The following is a 22,735-nucleotide window of genomic DNA, read 5'->3' as shown; positions in this document are numbered from 1 at the left end:
GTCTTGTAGACTTATCACTTGCGGGGAGATGGCTAGGAGCAAGACGCAGACACTGTGGAGAGAGCAGGACTTCTGACGTGCTGCTCGTGACAACCGCGAGATCCGAGATCAAATGAGTATATAGTGTAGAACTGTGGGTATATAGCTTAAGGGGGATGATCACAAGGCAGAATACTTATGTGGAAACTAAAAACCTCATACCGGAAGTGGCTGTGGAAAGCATGTCTATCGCCAGTATTCAGAAGACTCATAATGCGTGGCGATGTTTGCCCTTACTAGTTCGATCCGCCCATCCCACTGCTCTGCCGTCCCCCTGGCACCTAACCGGAACTGCTTGATGGCAGCTACCACATCCTTGAGCGGCGCCGCTATCGCGGCCGCAGACTTGAGGGCCGTCTCAATGTTGCGGGGCACGGTCATCACGTCCCACGCATCGAGGAAGATGTACGATCCGGGGGGCACGCCAGCGGCGACGTGGTTCGGTGTGACGGGTCCAATCCTAGTGCGGAGACGGGCGTCTTGTACATTCCACATGTACTCGTTGATGGCAGAGTAAGTTCCTAGCTCTCCGCTGCCGATCCAGATAGAAACCGAGAAGATGTTCCCAGTCCATGAGTCTGAGAGTTCTGGCTGCCAAGTGACGTATTCGTCGTGATTCTCCGAGTACGGATATGACTTGAGCCGACCAGTGGCCCAGCTGCCAAAGGACGATGGTGTTGAAGAGTTTCTTGTGAAAGACGCCGACGCTTGAGCTTGCACTTGCTCCTTCCTCGTGTTCTTGCTAGCATTCCCTCTCGATGTGATATCCCAGTAGCTGTCATCTGCCACATCGTCGGATGTGGGATCAAGCAACGCGTCAAAGTCGACATCATTTCTGGATGCTGTATAGGAGTAGTCTTCTGAGAAGTCTGGCTCGACCTCAAGGCCGAGAACTTGTAGGCCTGAGAGAGATGAGGGTCCTCTCCCACGTAAGCTAGCCTGGGCGCCTCTGACTTGTCTCTGCTGCTGCGCTAGCAGCCTCAGAAACCGGATTATCTGATCGATGATGGGCCCGCTAGATCGCGCTGGGATATTTGTCAAGATAAGTTTCCGGAGCCGTGGATTCGTGTCTGGCACGAAAGATCTAGGGTATGCTCGCTGCACGGTTCCGTAAATCTTTGCCTCTGCGAGGCGGAGAGAGGATGCCATGGACGCGCCTTCTACGGAAAGCGTCGGCACGCGAGTTACAAAGGAGTGATGAACCCGAAGAGAGCGGAGGTTGGAGGAGAACACCGGTCGAAAAAGGTGAAACGAGTTCGTATAACCATATCCGCGCATGGTCCTGGCCTTGTTACGGTCATCTTCGTCTGGACGGTTCCTCAGGCACAGAGGGTAGTCGCACTCAAAGTGCTCGATAGTGCCGGGAGAAATCCGCATGAGCCTCTCAATTCCAGACACTGTGAAACGGTTCCCATTCAGGTACAAGTGCGTCAGCCCGCCCTGTGGGAGCGACTCCCGTGCCGCCGATTTGCTGGGGCGGGGATCGCCAGTGGTAGCAGCCAGAGCTCCACGTAGGATGACGTCCTTTAGTGACTGCGCATCGTCACCTCGACAGGCGTCCAAGCCATTTGATCGGACCGCCTGCCACTCCTGCAGCTCGTCTTGGTGGTGCCTCGAATACATGGGAGCGTCTGCAAGATAATGCTCAGGGTGCTTGTTCGACATGCTAAAGTCAGACTCCTCGATGAAATCGAATGGGCCATGGCTGAGCGTTCCGACGTCCTTGGGTCGTGTGAGCTTGCCCTCCTTCTCAAAGTGTGCTCCTGAGCGGATGGACATGGCAGGAAAACAGTGAGCCGCGAGATCGTTAATGATGGCGTCAGTCAGCTTGTTCTGGCTGATGTCGAGGCTCCACAGTTGCCGCGAAAAGGTCTGGAAGAGAAGGCGGGCAGTGTCGTCGTCCATTTCGCGGCCACGAGCCTTGAGCACTTGTAGCTGGGGCAAGCACCGCGGGTTCAGAGAAGATAGCAGGGCAGAGCGCATTGAGCCGGGCACATGAGAAACGTCGAGGTAGACGAGGCTTGACAAGTAGTCTGACCGGAAGAACTTCTGGCTGAGTTCTTGAGGGCAGTGGGCGAGGTCGAGCAGCTGCAGGGGATAGACGGTGTCGTTGTGAGCTTGTTGCAAGGCCAAGTGGGCCGGATCGAGCTCCGGGTGGCCATCGATCAGGAGGCAGACGAGATTTGGGAACAGCTGTGGCAGTTGCCTGAAGCTCTCTGAGATGGCCCGCTCACTGGCCTCGGTTGAGTAGAGGCCAGAAGCACGAAGGGCAAAGAAGCGGAAGTCCAAGGAGCGCACGAGACTGCGCGTCTCTGGCCTAGTCCTGGGCACATGTTTGTGAATGAAGCGACGATACCAGGCGAGATCTGTAACTGTCAGTAAGGTGGCCCCGTTGGTGACACAGGGGAGGCGGTTCTTGCTCACCATCGTTAGGGTCGAGCCCGAGCTGACGGATGGCGGAGAGGGGGTCTTGCCAGAGCCGCGGGGCAAAGAGGCTGTAGAAGCGACGATTGACGAGGCAGCACGCAGGCAGGCTTGGAGTTGGCAGATATGAGGCGGCAAGGCCCAGCCAGTCCGTCTCTGCAGTGGCTTCTTCGTACGAGGGGAGGTCTGCCATGACGGGAGTATCATATGGCTACGATCAGCAAACTCGGCCGGGGAATATTGTGTCGCTGGAGTCGCGAGGAGAAGACATGGTGGAGGAGGGCGCGTCGAGACAAGAAGAGGAAAGCAAGGCTTGCTTGTGACTGCGGACTGCTCAGTCGATTGCAGCAGCCAAAGTGCAAGAATGCAACAACCACTGAGGCGTGGGTGCGGGTGGTTGATGTCATTCGCTCGACGGGGTCTTCTGGCAGTGAGTGACAGCGCTTCGCCACAACCGCAGCAGCCGCTTGGCAGGCCACCATCTCCGCACCAACCACTGCCAGCACGCGGCTAAGCCGGCACTCCACGCACGTGGCTGCATGGGGGTTCTTCCCCAGACTCCCGCATTGTTGGACAGAATGCTAAGACCCCAAAATAGGTCACATCATTCGAGAAGACGAGACCACTCTACCAGCATAGACTCGTTGGCTTCTTGGCCATTCTGTTCGCCTCGAGTTGAGCTTGGGTGGTTTGCTATCTTGCACCAGGTCGCTGATGTGCTGGAGGTTTGAAGTGTGCGTTTGCGAGGGCTAGTGCTCAATTTTCTGCTCACGATGCAATGTTGGTGTCTGCATTCGGCCGAAGGCGGGTTTCAACGTTTCTACGTGAATGCTCAAAACGTCGCCGGGGAATACATTGATGTCCGTTGTGCAGCGTGAATATGGCCATGCGCTGTAGACAGTGAGAATGAGGCCTACTGCAGTGTGAAAATGAGAGAGAGGATTGTCGACTGCAAACCACGAGCCTCAATGGCGTCCTCGATGCATTGTTTGATACCGCGCTTGTCCACTCTCAGCAGCAACGCTCACAGCGAGACTTGAAAGCGTGGGCCGTAGGTGTACATTTCTCCGGACGTGACTGGCAACGACAAACCCCATCGTCACAGCCGCGAACTATCTCCCAACCGAACATTGAAGCAGTGTTTGCGGGACAAACATTTGCACGATAATCGACTCTAAACGGACAGGAGTCATTCTTTATATCGCACCCTGGATCGCGGAACTGCAGAGCGCTTGTGTATCGACACATATTGGTCGACACTCGCTTCCGTCAAAACGCAGAGGCTTCCCCACTGCGGACACCACTGTCACTTGAGATGATACAGAATACTAGACTGCATTCGACAAACCAGGAATACCACTGTGTCAGAATTCTGAAGTGCTACGTCTCGAGGAAAGCATTATACGAAGTCAACGTCGCCAAGACGACATTGCCATCATGGCCTCACCACCACCTCACAGCAAGTCCGAAGGAAGGACAGCGGCCACTCACCTTACTGGACTCCGAGATCCTCCAGAGACACTCCAAGACAGAATCTCTCAAAACCCGCAACGCAATTCGTCTCACTCACTTGGGGAAGACAATGGTCTTATGCCACTTACATTCGAAAATCTTGAAGCCGCAGCTGCTCTAGGCCCCAACAACAACAACCACAACTTCACCATTTCGGAGCATCTCTTCATCCAGATCCCCTTGCCGTTCAGCGACCTCGACGACGAAAACGACGACGACTCCCTGCCAACAGCAGAGATCACTCCTCCGGGCTCATCAACAATGGCCTCCTCGTCACCACCCTCTCGCTGCTCGTCACCACCACCAGCACCACCAGCACCACCAGCACCACCAGCACCACCAGCACCACCAGCACCACCAGTACCACCAGCACCACCAGCACCACCGCCACTACTACTACCGCCTCCCCCGGCACAGGTTCCGGGCATCTGGAAATGGCAGTGCCACCACTGTAAGCACCGCCAGCTGGTCGCCGCAAGACAGTGCCTCGAGTGCGGACATAGGCGCTGCCTCAGGATCTCGCGAAACACGGAGCGGCTTTCGGCCAGCGAGCACCGCAAGAGGGCAAGGGAGAGGTACATGAAGTCGCGCTGGGGAAAAGGAGAACAAGACGCTGCTGGGGAGCACATGCAAATGCAAAGGCAAGGACAAGGGCAAACGCAAGAGAAGCTTGTCACGGCAGAGGGAGAGATGGGCGAGAGGCGGAGACACAAGGTCAAGGTTCGCAGTGAGCGCAGCAAGGACTGCGGATCTGGCACTGATGCAGCCGAGGCATCAACGAGCAGCGAGCCACTGTCATCATCAGAAGCCGAGAGTAGCTCTGGGTCTGCCAGCCAAGACGATGGTCACGACGCCATCGGAACTGCTCAGGGTGTGACCAAGGCGAACAACCACGCCGACGAGCCATCCCCGCTGTCCGAGATCGCAAGCATCGCCACCACGACGACATCGTCCATGTCGGAACCAGCTCTGTCACTGCAACCACAGCAGTCTCAACCAGCGGCAGCAGAGACAAAATCATCAAGTGAAGGTCTACCACCACCACGCGCATGCCCACCGATCCCTCCTCCTCCCCCTTCTTCATCACCAACAAGTCCCCCTCCCTCACCCACAACTCCTCCGCCACACCGACAGAAGGCCGGTGCCCCCACGGCGTATGAAATACAAGCCCATCACAAGCGCAAGCGCAGCCAGACGCAGTCGTGCCAAGAGCACTTTGACTACACCGCGTGGAACGAGTGGGGCGAGTGGCGGCGCGAGGTCAAGCTCAGGCGCCTGGCGCGGGACATGCAGGCAGAGCAGGATGAGCAGGAGGCGTGGATGAAGGCGAACGAGGCTTACACGAATTCGCTGATGATGATGACAACGACGACGACGACGACGACGACGACGATGGAAGAGCAAGAGCGCAGGCGGGAACAAGGGGAGGAGATGGGAGCAGGAGGACGAGAGCAGGCAGATTTCGTCAACGACCGCAGCCAGGTTATTGCAACTGCTTGCGATGATTACGATGGACAAATCGCCGACACCGGGGATTTCGCGTCGGGCACCGATACAACCGCACAGCAACAAGATAGAGAACAGCCGGCACAGGGGAAAAGCCAGCACGGGTCGAGCCCGGGCCCCCGCCCGCCTACACAGGACTGGAGCAAGAGATTTGAGCCCGACTGCTGGGCCGACTGCAGATATCCAGGCCAATGCAAACGGCACGACAGAAGCGCCGCCGCAGAAAAGCAGTGGCACCAGCAGCGCATCGACAAGGATGTGTATCACAATCCTGATCGCGGCGTTCAGAGAAAGCACAAGGCGGACTGGGAAAACAAGACGGCCGATTGAAAGGTTGGTGCCCGGTATTATCTGGAGGGATGAAGTCGCCAGATCACGGGGGTATATTTGTGGCGCTGGTGAAGAACGATTTGGCACAATGAAGGAAAAGCGACGGGTGACGATGCAGAGTGATTGGCGGAAATCTTGATGGATGTGAGCTGGTCTCACTTCCTTTCCCACGAAGCAGACTTCAGTTTGGCGAAGCGATGCTTTGTTGTCCAGTCTCAGGTGCGACGAGCTCGAGAAGTCTTCGCTGGGAACTAAAATCATGATGCAACAATGACTTGTATGCAAGAAACAAAAGCACTTGCCAGGAAAGACAAACCAAGAGCAGAAGCAGAGTGTCTGACAAGATGTATAAGTGGAATTGGCGCCTACGCTATGTATACTTAGAAAATGCGGAGATCTCTGTTGGGCAGAGTACATGAATATAGATCGTCGACATTTCATGGACGGCATGAACGTCGTTGGCTAGGATATTTTTTCGAGAGGAGCAGACCGCTGACAGAATCGCCTATCGGTATTTTGCCGGCAGAGACATGCGTCGATCGCGTGCCTCGATAGCGTCCATCAGCGAAGCCACCTCGTCTCTATCAGCGCGCACGGACAACGGCGGTGACGGAGCAACAGGTGCAACAGGGGGAGGTGGAAGAGACAACATCTGCGGACGCGGAGGCTCGAGAAACAAGTCCGGGTCCCGCTCGAGCTCGGCCACGGTGTGGTATTTTCCGACGTGGTTGACGAGTGTCTCGACTGTGGGACAGATGGCGTCCGCGTCGCGATGTCTTGAACACAAGACGCAGGCATACTCGCCGTCTGGCGTGTGGCACTTCACGATAAACCGCTGGCCCAAGTGGAATGACCGTTCCTCAATGACCTCTTTGTCATAGCCATGACTATCAGACACCAATACTGGAGTCCGCTTGTTAATCTCCCAGAAGTCATCTGACTCGACGTCGACGCGAAGCCCGCAGTCTGGGCATCGGCATGCGCCTCCCGGAGCAAACGAAGCGGCCAGCGGCTTCTTCTTGATGTACTGAATGTCAAGGCTGTAGCGACAGTACAGCGGATCTGTGTCGACCAGTGTGGACGCACGTTTCGGAGGAGCGTATGACCGCTCTGAGGATGACGCCCTGGAAGATGCTTTGGCCGAGGGAAGGGCTTTCTGTGGCGGCGCCTCGAGGGCAAGCATCTGCCGCTCCTTCTGCTCTCTTAGTGCGTCCAGAGATCCGTCTCGCGCAGCGTTGGAAGCGGCCACGAGCTGCTTCATGTCTGCTTGAGACAAAGGCCGACCAGTCAAGAGGGCATCCTGGAGCACGTTGATGACTGTCTGCTGCAGGGCAATGACCTGTGCCTGGAGCCTGTTCTCGGTGATGGCGTCTCCTATGGCGAAGCGACGGCCAAACTGGTCGTAACCTTCGTCGAACTCGCGGCGGATCATGGCTCCGGACCTTGCGAGTGAAGCCCCGACATCATCCTTGGCTTGCGGCTGCTTCTGGCTCTCCTGGTATCTGTTCTCTGCCTGCTCAATCTGCTCCTTGAGCTTGTTGATCTCGTCGTCTTGTTTGAAGTCCCGCTTCCTCTGCTTGCGTTTGTCCTGCACCCGATCCCATAAGCCCATGGACGACGAGAACGTGCCGACGAGTGTGGAGCACAGGGTGGCGATGATGAAGGTCTTTTTGAGGTTCTTCTCCTCAATCATGTTAGAGTAGTTCATCTTGGGCACTTGGTGGCAGCGTCGAGGCTGCTGTGGGTGGTTTGATGAGTGGCAGTCTTGAGAGGATGAAGATGGGGAGCAGCGGGATGCTCGATCACGAGCGGATAAGTGCTGAGATAACCAAGCGGGCGGCAGTTGCTTGCTGGCTGGCTGTGGTTCCTCGAGTGTGAGTGATGTGGAGAACGGAAATCAGACCGCCTCGCGTCAGGGGAATGTGCTTGATATGGGCCTAGGAGGGAAGGGTAAACACCAAGCTAGAGCCAAGAGGGACGCCAAGAGACGCCAGATGACGGGGGACTGGGACCCGGGGTGCTTTAGAGTTGTGGGCAGGAGCGGAAGACAATGTCCCTTGTGGCACGGGGTGCGGGAGAAGTGGGAGCTCATTGAGATTGGCTGAGGGGTTTGAACGCCGGCAACTGATGACGATGACGACGATGGTGGGGGGACAGCTGCTGGGGGGTTGGTTGAGGCTTCTCGCTTACAGTACTGTCCAGAGCCTCTGATGGTCGCGTGTCACCACTTGAGCGACTTGATCCGCGAGAGTTGATTGCTCAGTTGGTCGGTCCAGCACGATGTGATATGTGTGAAGGGACCAACGGCCGGACTGCACAGAGTGAGACAGAGGCACTCTGCAACGGCAAGACTGACAAGTCAGGACAGCGCCCGAAGTGGGACTTGCCGCCCAAGGAACGGCTCGGCTGACTCTCCGGGTTCTGGGATGTTCCCTGACGCAATGGGTGCATGGTCGAACTGCGCTGACCGCAACTCTGACACCTGGGGACACACGAGCTCTGCATCGGACATTTGCGGACTTGGGCAGATGGCTGGCTGCCTATGGCAGGAGGAGGGGGATTTGATCGTAGACAGGGAAGCCAGACCCTGCATCGACTGGATCCTGGGATCGGCTCCTCCCACGCCAGTGACGTCAGCCGGCAGCGCGCTGCAGCATCGTGGGTCTGGAGCCACCAGCTCCTCCAGTAGCACGTAGCACGATAACGCAACCACTTACTGCTTTACATGCTGCTCTTATGTACTGCAACGTGGAGGGTCTGGCTCGCACAGCTAGAGCCGAACTAGGCAGTGCGGCCGCTACTTTGCTCCGGAGTCGCGAACTGGCGTGGCCTGCACCGCTCATGCTGAATGACGATGGGCTCCGAAAGCTAGGGCCTGCGAGCACTGGCTGGACCCAACCATCTCGATGGAGTGACAAGAGCCCTGGGTGGACGAGAGCAGACGACTCTTTTTCATGCATGCAGGTCGATATGGATTAGCGCGACAAACGGGAAACGACTCTGACATGCCGCTGTCGCTGGTCTCGTGATCGCTGTCTTTCGAGGCTGGAGTCTGGGACAGTGAGGCGGATGCCCGGTGCGGGGGCCACTCGTTCGTTCTGCTCACTCCAACGTTATCGCAAGCTGGTGGGAGAAATGGCCCACTGGCAGCGACCACCGCACCGACCAGGCTAGCTGGACGAGAAGTGGGGCCGCTCAATCCCCGCGACGCGCTTGCCAGAACCACTTTACGCGTCGAGCTCAACCTCATGAACCATTTTCACAGACCTTAGAGGCCGACCAGATCAGCAGGCGGCAAGTAGCAGCACGACACTACAACCTCACCACTAGACGACTCGAGATAAGCAGTCTTTTCAAATCCCCTTTGCATCTGCAATATCACAATCCGGCACTCCCCCAACACGCCCAGACTTCGCCATGTCCGACTACGAGGACGAGATGGACGTCGACGTCCCCCCGTCCAAGGACATCACCTTCTCTTCCGATAACACGGCCAAGGGCAAGCGCAGCGCCGCCAACCTGCCCGTCGAAGCAGAGGACACCCTGCCCTGGGTTGAAAAGTACCGCCCCGTCTCCCTGGCAGATGTCTCCGGCCACCACGACATACTCGCCACCATCAACAAGTTTGTCGACTCGAACCGCCTGCCCCATCTCCTCCTATATGGCCCCCCCGGCACCGGCAAGACGTCCACCATCCTCGCCCTCGCCCGGCGGATATACGGCGCCGAGAACATGCGGCAGATGGTCCTCGAGCTCAACGCCTCCGACGACCGCGGCATCGACGTCGTGCGCGAGCAGATCAAGACCTTTGCCTCGACGAAACAGATCTTCACCATGGGCGGCGGGCCGTCTCGCGCGGGCGGCGGCGGCGGCGTGGCCGGTTTCAAGCTCATCATCCTGGACGAGGCCGACGCGATGACCAACACGGCGCAGATGGCCCTGCGCCGCATCATGGAAAAGTACACGGCCAACACGCGCTTCTGCGTCATTGCAAACTACACGCACAAGCTCTCCCCCGCGCTGCTCTCGCGCTGCACGCGCTTCCGCTTCAGCCCGCTCAAGGAGGCCGACATCCGCGTCATCGTGGAGAAGGTGATTGTCGAGGAGAACGTCAAGATCGCGGCCGACGCGACCGACTCCCTCGTCAAGCTGAGCAAGGGCGACATGCGCCGCGCGCTCAACGTCCTCCAGGCGTGCCACGCGTCCAGCGCGCCCCTGCAGGTCCGCGGCGAGCCCAAGGTCCCCGAGAAGGATGTCGTGCGCGACACCATCACCGAGGAGACCATCTACAACTGCATCGCGGCCCCGCCGCCCGAGGCCATCGTCAAGATTGTCGACACGCTCCTGACCACCAGCGACGTCACGTCGTGCTTGTCCACAATCAACACGCTCAAGGTGCAGAACGGCCTGGCGCTGGCGGACATCATCACCGCGCTGTCGGAGCAGCTCGTCACGATGGAGGTGAAACCCGAGGCCATGATACGGTGGCTGGATGGCCTGGCGGAGATTGAGTACAGGGTGTCGGGTGGCGCCAGTGAGGCCATTCAGACAGGTGCCGTGGTGGGTGTCGTGCGGGAGGGCTGCGAGCTGATGGGCTGAGAGTCGAGACTGGAAGCATTGACTGTAACAAGGTCTCGAAAAAAAGGCATGCTGATAGACGGGTCAAACATATTAATAACGAGATCATGAACACTTTTGCACACCACGGCGCTCTTATTTCACGTCCTGGCGGACATTTGCCGGTTTCTGTCTCATTGTTCTATTTTGTCTTCTGTGTATATGTTGTCGTCAAGCTTCGTTGTTATCCCGAGATAGTGGGCACGTCTTGATGACCTGGCTCTTGAGATATCTATTTAGATCGAACCGAAGCTCCGCCCCGTAGCCGTCGCGGCCCAGGTTCCAGTACTCCTCCATATCGTAGCGCTCGTCCCAGCCAAAAAGCTCACCGTCCATGCTTGCGCTCACCAAACCCGTCAACGTCTTGCGGATCTGCGGCAGCAGCACAAGCCACGACGTGTTGCGGAGCGCAATGTTGTGCAGTGACAGAGCCTCGAGTGTGTCCTTGTGCCGCTTGAGCACGGCCAGCAGCTCCTGCCGCTCGGTCGAGATGTTCTCGAGCTTTAGCGTGGTTAGGTACTCCCATCTGTGCTTTGGCTGAATCACGTCGTCCAGCCGTGCAGGGAAATCCAGATTCACCGAGTTGTATAGGAATGAGACTTGCAGGTTCTCGAGGTTCTCCAGGCATATCAAAAAGTTGCGCAGCATCCCTGTCGACATCACCCGTGCGCACTCGAGCACCTCTGTGCCAAAGCCGTCGTGGTCGTCGGGCTGGTGCCTGTGTCCAAGACCCAGCGGATCCAGATTGACCTCGTCCAAGTCGTCGTCGTCGTCATCATGATCACGGCCCGCGAGGTTCCCTGGCTCCTTCATGCCAGTGTCGATGCAAATCCGGAATGTTGTTAGATCTCTACACGTCTCGAGTGCACGGCCCAGCACCGCCTTTTCCTCCTCAAAGAACCGCCAGCTCAACAAGCCCAAGGTCAACGACTCGAGCTTGACAGCGGACGGGTTGTTACTCCTCACTGCCGCCAAAGCCTCCAGAAACGCCACCGTCTCACGCGTCCCTCTTGGTGACGGCGTGGGACCAGGAAACACCAGGCACTTATCAAATGGCGTCCTGGCCCCTTGCGTGGCGAACTCCCAGTACGACGAGAACGTGAACTCGCGCAGCGAGGTGAACCGCCTGACCGCCTCGCCCAGCGCCGCCGTGTCGAGGTCGTGCGCAAACATGAAGTCCTGCTCAACCAGGGTTTCCGTGTACTCGCGGTACATGGTCTTGACGTCGTCGAGCTGGAGCGCGGCGGTCTCGGCGGGCGTGCGGCCCGTGGGGGTCAGGGCCACGAGGGACTGTCCGTTCTGGAAGGGCTGGAGGACGGCGCTGCTGGCGATGCCGTGCCTGGCGCGCAGGTCGTTGACCATGCGCTTCATGGCGCGTGCCCCTTCAAACTGCCTCGAGAAGGTGTCCAAGTCGAGCTTGGGCCGGGGCAGGACGTGCCCGATCCAGACGAGGGTGCGCACATTGGGGGCCACCACGGGGTCGAGCGAGAGCTGCTTCAGCATGGCCAGGTCGCGCTTGTGCGGGTAGATGACGAGTCGCCGGTGGACAAACGGCGCCGCGGCCGCCGCAAAGGCGTGGCAGCATACCCGGAAGCGGCGGATGTCCTTGACATCGAGCAGCGAGCAGATGATGTAGAGGATGTCGGGGATACAGATGCTCGGCTTGGTCACAGTGTTGTCGTGCTGGCCAGGCGGATCGTCCATGGGGAAAGAGGTTGAGGGGCGGGAAGGACTGCCCTGTTTTTGGGGAGCCACGACGGGTGTCTGCCGATGGCGTGGTATCTACTTCCAGGTGTATCAGATGGCAAGTCGCCGGTGCATCACGCGTCCTGCTGACCCTACGTGATTGTTTCCTGTGCAAATCTTGAAGTCGGCAGGTTCATCCCCCGTGTCGTGCATGCCCGGCTCGGTGAAGCCGCCCCACTTTAAGCATCACCGCTGGGCAGATGCAGTTCGAGGCAAGACCAGCCATGCCGTGAAAATGATATAACATTCATGCCTTCTGCGAATTCTGCCTTGCAACTCAGCCAAGCCATCTTGGTTATTCTTCTCTGCAGATCATTCTCTTTCATCTTCCGTTCGTCGATTTCTGTTGTGACTGGAGACGCCTCTCATACCTCCAGCAATGCGATAAGCGGCTTGGGCTGGATGAGGGTCGTGTGTCTGGGAGAAAAGAAAATCGGGAGTGCTCAAAGCGTGTTCTCTCATGTATTTGGTCAAGATGAAGGTATTTTATGGTCTACTCTCACAATGTCATGTTCAGCAGAGAAGTGCCACGCTCCTCTCTTGTGACACTCACAGGCTGTTTGGCCCGCCAGGTGCCCCACTTTTTGAATGTCGTTCCTGGCCGCCTGGTGAGATCTACGCTGGTACATCTCAAGCCCCCCAGGGGAGGAGATAGAGATATCTACCTCACAATAGTTGATTAAGGCGTGGAATTCAGGAATCGGAACATGCCTGCACCAAATTCCCAACCTAGTCTCTCGGAGCGGGAGGGGTTGTGAACAGAATACACCACACAGGGTGTGGGGTCTCTTCAGTTGGAGGGTGGCCATTGATCAGCGACCTCATTATCACCGCGGGGGACCTAGGTATAATACCAACTTAGCGCAATGTTGCATAATATGGCATAACCAGAGATAGCATCTGAACGCCAACAATCGTTGGGCTTCCAGCAACGTCTGGGCACGGAATGAAGATGCATGCTCGATTGTGACGACTCGTATGTGCACGGATAAGTAGCCAGTCTCTCGAGTTCCCAAGCACGCAATTCCCAGCGACTGGGCACGTATCGCACGGTGAAGTTGACTCAATCAACCCCTCCAAGTACAACGACGCTGCTCCCAGCCACCCGACTTCAGCTATCGCTGAGCTTAGAACGGGTGCAGGTCCATGACAGGGTGACACCATAGTCCCGCAGGATGACAGCGGACGTTGATTGGCCACTCTGGGGCCGCATCCGTCCTAGCCAGCACTAGCAGGGGACGCATTAGCATGGGTTGTTGCTGGAGATCCATGCCATCTCGAACTGCTTTCCCCGCACCAGATTGGCCTTTCTTACTTGGGCAGACCCAGGTAAGGCATTGACGGCCGTAGCTCTTATCTCGTGCTTGCCTTTGCCTATGGCGATGTCAAGTGGTTTGAATGACGCCGTCAGACAGGGGGAGCAACATGCCGGTGCTCACCAGCGAATGGCGGCCCTGCCCGCACAAGGCTCACAGCTTTTCCCATGGCCCCCAGCGGCGTGCTAGGCAAGCCAAGCTGGCCACATGTGGTCAGGTGGGAGCATTCGCGATAGAAGGTGCAGCGAGAGCCCGTGGCAGTATTGCACATTCAACGGTGAAGCCAAGGCTGAACGGCTTCCCAGACCCGAGAAGTGCTCGGAGTCAGCATGGCCGTACGTACGTCAGTCACTTAGCTGCATCTGACAAGGTTCCAATAGTGTGCCCGACCCCCCAGGAGCCTCTGTCGAAGCGGCGTATATGATGGCGTACAAGATGTCTAGGATGGCCGGTTCTGGAAAGCCGGGCTCTTCTGTCCCTTTATCCCAATTGTACTTCGTCTTTCACCGCCTCAGAGTTTAAATTTGTCATTCCCCCATGAACTGCTTGACTCCGTGTGAGCAGCACATCACCAAGTGAAGAAGCTGGCACAATGCACGCTTTCATCCTCGGCGCAGTGGCGGCGCTGATTCTGCCCTCGGGCACAGCTGCCCAGTCGAATTCTGGCGGCAGTACTGAGAAAGTCTTGTCTTCATTTGTGTATGCATTGCACGGCGAGCGCACGCCACCAGGGCCCGACTCGCAGCCCAGCCTGACCTCCCTCGGGGCGCAACAGCTCTACTCTCAGGGCAGCTTTTTGAAATCGCGCTATCTCTCCGGATCGTCAGGCAACGGCACCGATGGCTCGGCCAGCCATCCTATTTCCAACATTGACGACAAGGCACTCTTCACCAGCCAGCTATCAGTCTCTACCAGCACGGATGACTGGGTCTTTGGCAGTGCTCTCGCATTCACGCAAGGCTTGTACCCTCCGGTCACGCAGGTCTTTGCGCAGGGCAATGGTGTCGCCAATTCGAGCTACTTGGCCAATGGCACATTGGTCGTCTTCCCGCTCGACGGGTATCAGTACCCCAACATCCGCACCCTGTCGATTCTCGATCCGAGCTCAATCTGGTAAGTCGAAATGATGTTGATGACGAGAATCGCGCGGGTCAGCGCGAAATGAGATGCTGATTCGAATGCGGCATGCGCAGGCTCCAGGGAGAAGTTGCGTGTTCGAACTACGTGACAGCAGAAAGCGAGACGAATGATGACTTTATCTACAATCAAACACAGGCGATGTACCAATCCATTTTTGACGAGGTCTTCCCGGGTGCTTTCCCAGAATCAATGATCAACTCCAACTACGCTTTTAACCTCTGGGAATATGCTGCGTATCAGTACAACCACAATGAGACGGTTCGCTCAATGCTCTCCGGAGCGAAGCTCGCATTGCTTCGGCAGCTCGCAGACGTGCAGCAGTTCGACATCAACGCCAACCTGACGGCATCGCCGTCTCAGCCAGACGGCAACATCAGCCCCATTGCGGGCCGCACTCTTGCTGCGCAGATCGTGTCGCGGTTCTCTTCCTTTATCCAGTCGGGAGGCTACAGCGACAAGCTGACGCTGACGTTTGGCTCGTTTGAGCCATTCTTGGCGCTCTTCGCACTCCTGGAACTGGCTGGGTCGCAGCCCGACCGTTTGTTCACAAGAATCCCCGATCCAGGTGCAATCATGGTTTTCGAGCTTTACTCGGTCAGCCAAGTCAACAACACTCAGGTTTCGAGCGAGGACGATCTTCGCGTTCGCTTCCTGTACCGCAACGGCACGAGCGATGGCGCTGCCCTGCTCGAGTATCCCCTATTCGGCATGACAGGATATGGTCCAGACTTGTCCTTCGCGGACTTCTCGGCTGCCGTGTCGCAATTTGCCGTCAAGGATTTGAGCCAATGGTGCAGCATGTGTTCGGCCATTACCCTGTTCTGCACAGGCATCAATGCCATAGGTGGCGGTGCAGGTGCAGGTGCAAGTAACCTGCCCAGCTTGGAAACTGGAGGCAACAGAGGAGGACCGCTTTCGCCGACCGCAGCTGGCCTTGTTGGTGCGGCCTGCAGCATCGGCGTCCTCCTACTGGCAGGGGCTGCTGCCGCCATATTTGGAGGGTTTCGTGTCCGGCGGAACACTGATTCGATTGTGGGAGGCAAGGCATCAGGAGGATACAAAGGAAATGCCAGGCTCGAAGACGACCAGGACGTCTCGCTGGCCAAGAACGGGACGGCCCATGCTCGGACGGGTAGCTGGGAGCTGGGTAAGGGAGGCGCCGCCAGGGCTGCGACGACGCGCCTCGATGAGGCTGTATCACCAGTGACGCCAGTGGATCGAGCTGGCCAAGACGTGTTCGGCGCTTCGTTTGTGCGGCGCAGGGACGGCGATGCGGACAGTGTGCTAGGTGTGTCGCCGGTGCGGCCAGCCGAGGGTGTTTGAAGTTCCTGCGGAAGAAGAGGGTTAGACAGAATTCGAGAGACGATTCGGTCCTGCCAGGCCACGATAGAGGCAAGTCGTCTGATTGTGGTTTTTATTGCTGTCACTCGTGCATGTGCAGCCGTGCCTTCCTTCAATGTTCCTTCCTCGTGGTGTCCATAGGTGCGTGCGTGCCATTGGACAGCTGCAAACCTGCAGGCAGATGGATGCTTGGCTGGTTGCGTTTGAACTTAGAAGCCGGGCTTGCGCGGAGCTGCACCTTCAGCTTGCCCCTCAGTTCAGCTGTGGATAGCCTCACATCTCTGTGGTTTGCTTTGCCATTCGGTGGTGCGTCACGGTGCTTCCCCTCCTCATCTTGGAAACCTGGCGCGTTTGTCATGTAATGAGCGACATTGCGGAGACGACCGGATCCTGCATCGGGCTGCCAACTTGCAGTGGAGTGAGAGGCTTGTGGCTTCCATGAGTGAGCAAGGCAGACACAGCCTGGGACAACAACTCGACAAGATCCCATATTGCAGCGCAGCAAACGATATTCCGGCACGACGCCCTGTTGCCTGAGGAGACCATCACAGCTTCCTCATGCTAATTGCAGGTCAATTGTCACATCACCTTGCACCTGGACATTGTCGGCCCCTGCACCTTTCACCCGTTTGCTGGCTGCATCTTCTGCTGCAGTGAAGCATCCTACACGTTTGGCTGTTTGAGCAGTCGATCATCCCTACACAAGAACGAACTCTCAAGCAACCACCAGAAGTCGATAGTTGGCCAAACCAGAGGAACCTCTTTCCACCACTTCACCTCGACGTCGAGCTCCGCCATCTCTCCCCATGGAGGTCTTCATGCGGAATGTGCCCGCACATCTGACCGACCAAAGCCTCAAAGCTGATATCAAGATACAAGACTGGCAATGTAGGAAACACCGAAACAAGAATCTCGGAACCATCACGTTCCACACTCGCAGCGATGGCCTCAAGTTCCTGCGGCAGTACGGCGAGGTTGAGGTCCCGGGCGCCATGCTGAGAAATGGCATGCCAAAGACACGCGGCCAGCTCAATCTTCTCGGCGCCATGGTCTACTGCAAAGAGAGCACCCAAGCACCAGAGCCGCTCACTCTCAAGGTGCTTGAGAAACAGGCCGAGGACCGCGAGGCGACCAAGAACCTCGAACAGGAGGTCAACACGAACACAACCATGTCCCTCACCGGCTTGTCATGTGGACATTACGACTATCCCAATGGGAAGCTTGCCTACATGATTGACATGCAAATCACCTGCAACGGCATCATCAAGTTTGCAAAGAACATGCTCATTGTCACCTATCATGAGCTGGATGGAAGCATACGCTTAGAAGTGCCGTACCGAATCATTCACGAGATCGTCGTATCCACTAAGCCCCGTGCCCTGACGATCACCCTTTGGGAGTCTCCTCGTTTCTTTAGCATGGAGACTAATCCATCACAAGAGCAGTTTGCTCCAACACGGAAGCGCATCAGCAAATTACCCCACCGTGCCTGCGACCACGGCAGGTTTGTTGGCCAGTCTCTGGTCTACCAGTTCAGCACTTCCAGCCTCGATCTGCACCATAAGATGGAGAAGATCGCCGAGGACAAGGCGTTGGACTGGAGTTCTTACAAATCACTCACGAGCGCGCGAAGTCTTGTCCAGATGGGTGATGCAATGGCCGCGCTCATTCAGACTTTCGGCCAGGTCGATAGATACATTCCCTTCGATGTGACGTACCAATTCCATGCTCTCGCCCACGGGGGTTACTTCCTGCCGCAGACCATTGAATCCTTGCTTCTGCGATTGAGAAAGTACTCGGCCAATACTGCGGAAGCTGCGCGATCCACCAACATCCGTTCCTTCTGCCCGTTTTCAGCGGCGGCGGTGAAAAAGCTAGCAATTGTCGAATTCGCAGGGCCGGCAGTTGAGGCTGCCGTCTTTTCCGTCGATACTGTATGGCGACAGTTGTTGGATAACGAGCAAACAATTCGACTAGACCTGTCTCAAGACTTGATAACGGACCGAGCCAGCACAGCCATGGTGTTGGTGTACAAAGTCCAGATCACACCAACTCGTCTTCTCTTCACCGGTCCGGAGCTGGAACCGAATAATCGAGTACTGCGAAAGTTCTCAGATCACACGGAGTATTTTGCAAGATTACAACTCTGCGAAGAGGATGGGCAAGACATGTTCTTTAACCCCAAGGTCGCCATGGAGACTATCTGGCAGAGGTTCCGAACAGTTTTGGTCAATGGTGTCCAGATTTGTGGCAGAGTATACAAATTCCTAGGCTTTTCACACTCCTCTCTCCGAGCGCACGCCGTATGGGCCATGGCGCCATTCCACGACTCTCGCATCAGCAGCACGAGGAACTACTTCAACGTCATCTCAGAGCTCGGAGAATTCGATGAGATTCGGGCTCCCGCTCGACGAGCAGCCCGCATCGGACAAGCCTTTTCAGATACCCGAGTCGCTATTCCTCTTGATGGGGTCTTGGTGGAGCTGATCCCTGATGTCAAATCGGATGATGGCAGTCGCGTCTTCAGTGACGGGGTGGGCACCATCAGTCGTGGCCTTCTCGAACACATTCAAGACCAACTCCCAGAGAAGATGGGAACCTCCACATGCTTCCAAATTCGGTGGGCAGGAGCAAAGGGAATGCTCTCTCTTGACGCTACGCTGCCTGGAGTGGTCATGAGAATCCGGAAAGAGAGCATGATCAAATTTCCTAGCAACGACAAGCAAAACCTCGAGATCTGCGATGCCGCGAGCAAAGCCACACCGCTCGTGCTAAATCGGCAGATGATCAAGATATTGGAGGACATGGGCGTCCCAGCCGAATGGTTTCTCCGCGAGCAGGCGATCGAGGTTTCACGACTGCGGAAGATCACTTCCGACGTCAACAACACCGTCACATTCCTCAAACGACAGCGAATCGGAGATCAGATGCGCTTCTCGAGATTTCTGAAGAATCTTCATGAACTTGGTATCAACTACAAGACTGACCGCTTCTTGTGCACTGTTATTGAAGCCGTTGTTCTTCGGGAGCTTCGCCTGCTGAAGAACAAGGGACGGATCCCTGTTGAGTACGGTGTCACCCTCTTCGGCGTGATGGACGAATTCAATTACCTTGAAGAGGATGAGATCTTTGTGACATTCGACGATCTTGAAGGGACACACTACCTCGATCTGGACGAAACACTTTGCATTGTGACGCGATCTCCTGCTCTTCATCCTGGAGACATCAAGAAAGTCCGCAACATCGTACCACCTGAGGGACATCCCCTGCGCTCTCTCAGGAACTGTATAGTCTTCAGTCAGAATGGAGAACGCGATCTCCCGAGTCAACTCAGTGGAGGTGACCTCGATGGCGACAAATTCAGTGTCATCTGGGTGAGTACGAGTACAAATTCCCTCGTTTTACCTGCTGCGAGTCATATTCTGAAGATAGAATCCTCTCTCTGACCGCATCTTCAACTGCACGGGTAGGACGAACGCGCCGTATCTCGGTGCCATAAAATCTCTGAGCCAGCTGATTATCCTAGAGTGCCGCCACTCGAACTCGGCCGGAATATCGAGTCTGAAGACTTGATAAACTTCTTTGTGCAGTTCATGGCCACAGATCAGTAAGTGTTGAGGAGCCCCTCAGCCCAGCCAGCCTGCATTGTCTACTTGCCAGAGACAGCCGAGCACTTCTGACTTCTCGAAGACTAGGACTCATCGCAAATCGGCACCTTATATACGCGGACCAGAAGGAGGGTGGAACACTGGATCCTGTCTGCACGAGTTTAGCTCAACTGCATTCGACCGCGGTTGATTACAGCAAGACAGGGGTGCCGGTGGATTTGGGAGAACTGAGGAGCCTCAGAGCTCCGCGGTACCGACCAGACTTGTGAGTCAATTGAGCTGCATCCGTCCTTTGAGCCGGTTACTTACATAAGTAAGCATGTCTCCAACTCCTCCTGCCAACCTCAAGAACCGCAGTGAGATCGCCTTCGAAACGCCTCTATTGCCAGCGGAAGAAATCGATGAAGACGACCAATCTGGCCCACAGTTCCAGTACTACAAATCTGACAAAGTTCTCGGAAAGCTATTCCGCAACATCGACGAGGAAAGGATATGGCAAGAGGATATTCGGATGTTTGCCGCCAGGAAAGGCGCAACGCTCTGGGAACGGCTTCTGCACTTCATTAAGAGTAGTTGTGTAATTCACCATCTTGGACCAGTCAATTGGCATGGCGCTGTTCCCGAAGCCCGCGAGATTCACAACACGTAAGTAGGATGATGTGATGAAACTTTACGCACTCGAACGTCCGCTCAAGGCTTACCAATTGACACAGGTATAATGATGCGCTTTGGGCATTGACCATGGACTACTCTGAGAATGCCGGGGAGCCCATAACTGAAGTTGAGATCTTCACGGGAAGCATATTCAACTGCAGGGGGCTCCCAACGAAGCGCCAGGGCGAAAGATCTTTGCAGCTCAAGGACGAATTTGATCGGGTCACCCGCTGGATTGAATCGCTAATCCGGCAGCACAAGATGCGAGACTACATCATGGAGGAGGAGGACTATAACGAAGATGTAAGGGCCTCCAACGGCTTCAGCCACGCTGCAGACACGTGGAGCCAGCATTTCAGCGCGACGCCTCTTGAGTTGAGTATTGCGTGCCTTCACGTCGCTACAATGAAGGATTCCCGCGCGCCTCGGCGGTCACGGCGACTCGTCGCGGATGGAAACTTCGAGAGTTTCAAGATCATCGCAGCATCATGCGCCCTGAGGGAATTGAATAGCGCCGTGGGCCTCCAAAGGCCAAGGGCCTGGGTATATTAGTATCAAGCGAGGAAACAAGAGCCTACTCGAGCCCAGCTGGCTAGGAGCCCGAGCGCTTCTGTGCAGTGTGCGTGTTCCATCTGATTGCCAAGCAGGGGCAACGGATGCGAGTTCATGATAGCGCGACATCCTGCACCTGGTGGATCACAGGGACGCCTATGGATGATTGGCGCATGTTCACCGAAAGCAAAGAGGAGCCAGCCGGTGGGTGAAGGGAAAGGAGTTTGAGCAGTCATGCCACCATCATCAGTTGTGCAACAAGGGCCAAGGGGGGGCAGCCCAACTTGCACTCCAACATTGACACCGACGAGATCTGGCAAATTGCGCACTGTCGTCTTGTCACATGCCCGTAGGAAGATAATTAGCACAGACATCAATCAGGATGGGTGGGGGGCCCCTCTGCATATCCTTGAGCGGAGGGACCATATCCCCTGTCAGCCACAAAGCTTGTCCTACTGCCAAGTGCTTCTATTTCGATTCCCGTGTCCCCACTCTTTGTTGCCAGAGGTGGTGGGTGTCTCATCTGCACCACTTACTACATCAACCTGGGCAATCACCAACAGCACGGCTGTGTCGGCAGCAGTCGTACGCACAAGTCATGCACATTCGCTATCAACCGTCGTCATTTCACTTGTATCCTCTCTTTGATTTGTCTTCTGCGCAGGAAACCTGGGAATTAGCAGGCAGTAAGCTTAGCCGTGTCAACATGCATCTCACATCTGAATGGGGGTGTCGCAAAGTACTACGAGTCTCGCAACCAACGCGCAAATGGGTCTGTATTCATACAATCTCCATGACCCCTGGCTGGGTTGTCGCCATTTCCCAGGGAATCCCAAGCCACCCCCACGACTCTGCCCTTGGCAGCAGCAGCCATATCTTGGCGCCTCAACGGGGGTGATTGAAAATGGGTACGCGATCGACACGGCGTTCCATCTCCCGACAGCCGCTGGGGATGTGCCGGGCTCGGCTGCTAGTAGCCCTATCCGTGCGGATTCCTTTGGCCCCCATACACTCAACGATGCTCCGTTTCAGTGCTTGAGGCACACAGCCGGAGAGTCAAAGAGGCTTTCTCGCCCGCTACTAAGCCTCCCTCCAGGTAGCCTCGTCATCGTGCATGAGCCTTGGCCATACTCCACAGGACCCTAGCAATTGACAAGTTCCCTTGATAGACCGACGCGACACCCTGGAATGAACTGCTGCCGAGGAACCGGCGTTGGGTAAGCCCGGGCAGGCTGCAGGCGCCCTGCATCTTGCAGTAGGTCTTTCGACTTGGCCTTGCTCAGTATCCAGCACAAGAGCGGCCGCGTCGTATAGCGTACTTCTGGGTAATACTGGCTCCCAAGTTGATAGAATTCTGGGCAGTTTCATGATTGAGTTCTCGGCTTCAAAATGTTGGGCAGCTCGTACGGGGACACTGACTTGCAAAGGTACTTCACATGGTAGTTCAGCTAATACTGGTACTCATCACAACAGAACCTATCTTCCTTGTGCATCGAGTCTTCCACCCTATTGATCCAACTCAGAAGTGCTGCTTTGACTGTAGCGGCACACGTCGCATGCGGGCAGTGCTCAACAAGTGGATCACAGTTTCGCAGGCGCGTACGCAACACCCACACTCGCCCAGACCTACACAGCATGCGGAAGTCGGCGAAGCGGGTGCATCAGATCTGCAGCGTACGGCGAACAACAAAGAGCCGGCCGCGCTGCACTAGTTACTTCCTGGTAACACGGCAAGGTGGGCTTCTGCTCCTTTCTGCTGCTGCGGCGCGGCTTATCGACCGGTCCTTTCGGTCCCGCGCGCCTGCAGCTCGGGCTTTGGGATGTTTACTGCTTCGATACTCGGATAAGACTTTATGCTTAGTTTAGCTCGTGCGCTTGTGGGATATAAAGTGTCTGGCTTAGCACCGCTTGGCTTGAATTGAGTTTGATATATGAAAGTTGTTATCTATC

General features: G+C 56.3%; 7 protein-coding genes across 7 annotated transcripts; 4 read left to right on the top strand and 3 right to left on the bottom strand.

Moving 5' to 3' along the window:
• Positions 1-6: 6 nt before the first annotated feature.
• Positions 7-2,714, bottom strand: B0I36DRAFT_3067 (uncharacterized protein). The gene is made up of 2 exons (XM_046152051.1): positions 2,464-2,714; positions 7-2,405 (listed from the first exon to the last, which is right to left on the bottom strand). Exons 1-2 carry the CDS (start codon positions 2,654-2,656, stop codon positions 226-228), a joined length of 2,373 nt encoding a protein of 790 aa, XP_046017933.1. The 5' UTR covers positions 2,657-2,714; the 3' UTR covers positions 7-225.
• Positions 2,715-3,900: 1,186 nt separating this feature from the next.
• Positions 3,901-5,811, top strand: B0I36DRAFT_390665 (uncharacterized protein; the record flags this gene model as incomplete). The annotated part of the gene is made up of 1 exon (XM_046161402.1): positions 3,901-5,811. One exon carries the CDS (start codon positions 3,901-3,903, stop codon positions 5,809-5,811), a length of 1,911 nt encoding a protein of 636 aa, XP_046017932.1.
• A 333-nt stretch (positions 5,812-6,144) lies between these two features.
• Positions 6,145-7,630, bottom strand: B0I36DRAFT_3058 (uncharacterized protein). Its single transcript, XM_046152048.1, has one exon. The coding sequence runs from the start codon at positions 7,517-7,519 to the stop codon at positions 6,317-6,319; it is 1,203 nt and encodes a 400-aa protein (XP_046017931.1). The 5' UTR covers positions 7,520-7,630; the 3' UTR covers positions 6,145-6,316.
• Positions 7,631-9,228: 1,598 nt separating this feature from the next.
• On the top strand, positions 9,229-10,410 carry B0I36DRAFT_370832 (P-loop containing nucleoside triphosphate hydrolase protein; the record flags this gene model as incomplete). The annotated part of the gene is made up of 1 exon (XM_046159953.1): positions 9,229-10,410. The coding sequence occupies one exon, from the start codon at positions 9,229-9,231 to the stop codon at positions 10,408-10,410; it is 1,182 nt and encodes a 393-aa protein (XP_046017930.1).
• A 141-nt stretch (positions 10,411-10,551) lies between these two features.
• On the bottom strand, positions 10,552-12,294 carry B0I36DRAFT_3048 (uncharacterized protein). Its single transcript, XM_046152045.1, has one exon. The coding sequence runs from the start codon at positions 12,130-12,132 to the stop codon at positions 10,600-10,602; it is 1,533 nt and encodes a 510-aa protein (XP_046017929.1). The 5' UTR covers positions 12,133-12,294; the 3' UTR covers positions 10,552-10,599.
• A 1,620-nt stretch (positions 12,295-13,914) lies between these two features.
• Positions 13,915-16,027, top strand: B0I36DRAFT_309533 (histidine phosphatase superfamily). The gene is made up of 2 exons (XM_046152142.1): positions 13,915-14,603; positions 14,684-16,027. The coding sequence occupies exons 1-2, from the start codon at positions 14,083-14,085 to the stop codon at positions 15,951-15,953; spliced, it is 1,791 nt and encodes a 596-aa protein (XP_046017928.1). The 5' UTR covers positions 13,915-14,082; the 3' UTR covers positions 15,954-16,027.
• A 750-nt stretch (positions 16,028-16,777) lies between these two features.
• On the top strand, positions 16,778-21,155 carry B0I36DRAFT_259014 (RNA dependent RNA polymerase-domain-containing protein; the record flags this gene model as incomplete). The annotated part of the gene is made up of 5 exons (XM_046151095.1): positions 16,778-19,345; positions 19,442-19,578; positions 19,662-19,844; positions 19,898-20,224; positions 20,293-21,155. 5 exons carry the CDS (start codon positions 16,778-16,780, stop codon positions 20,783-20,785), a joined length of 3,708 nt encoding a protein of 1,235 aa, XP_046017927.1. The 3' UTR covers positions 20,786-21,155.
• Positions 21,156-22,735: the final 1,580 nt, after the last annotated feature.

The sequence above is a fragment of the Microdochium trichocladiopsis genome (assembly GCF_020744255.1).
Source record: "Microdochium trichocladiopsis strain MPI-CAGE-CH-0230 chromosome Unknown B0I36scaffold_1, whole genome shotgun sequence".
Lineage (NCBI taxonomy): Eukaryota > Fungi > Ascomycota > Sordariomycetes > Xylariales > Microdochiaceae > Microdochium > Microdochium trichocladiopsis.
Note: the sequence above shows the minus strand (reverse complement) of the source record. Positions and strands in the feature narration are given on the sequence as shown.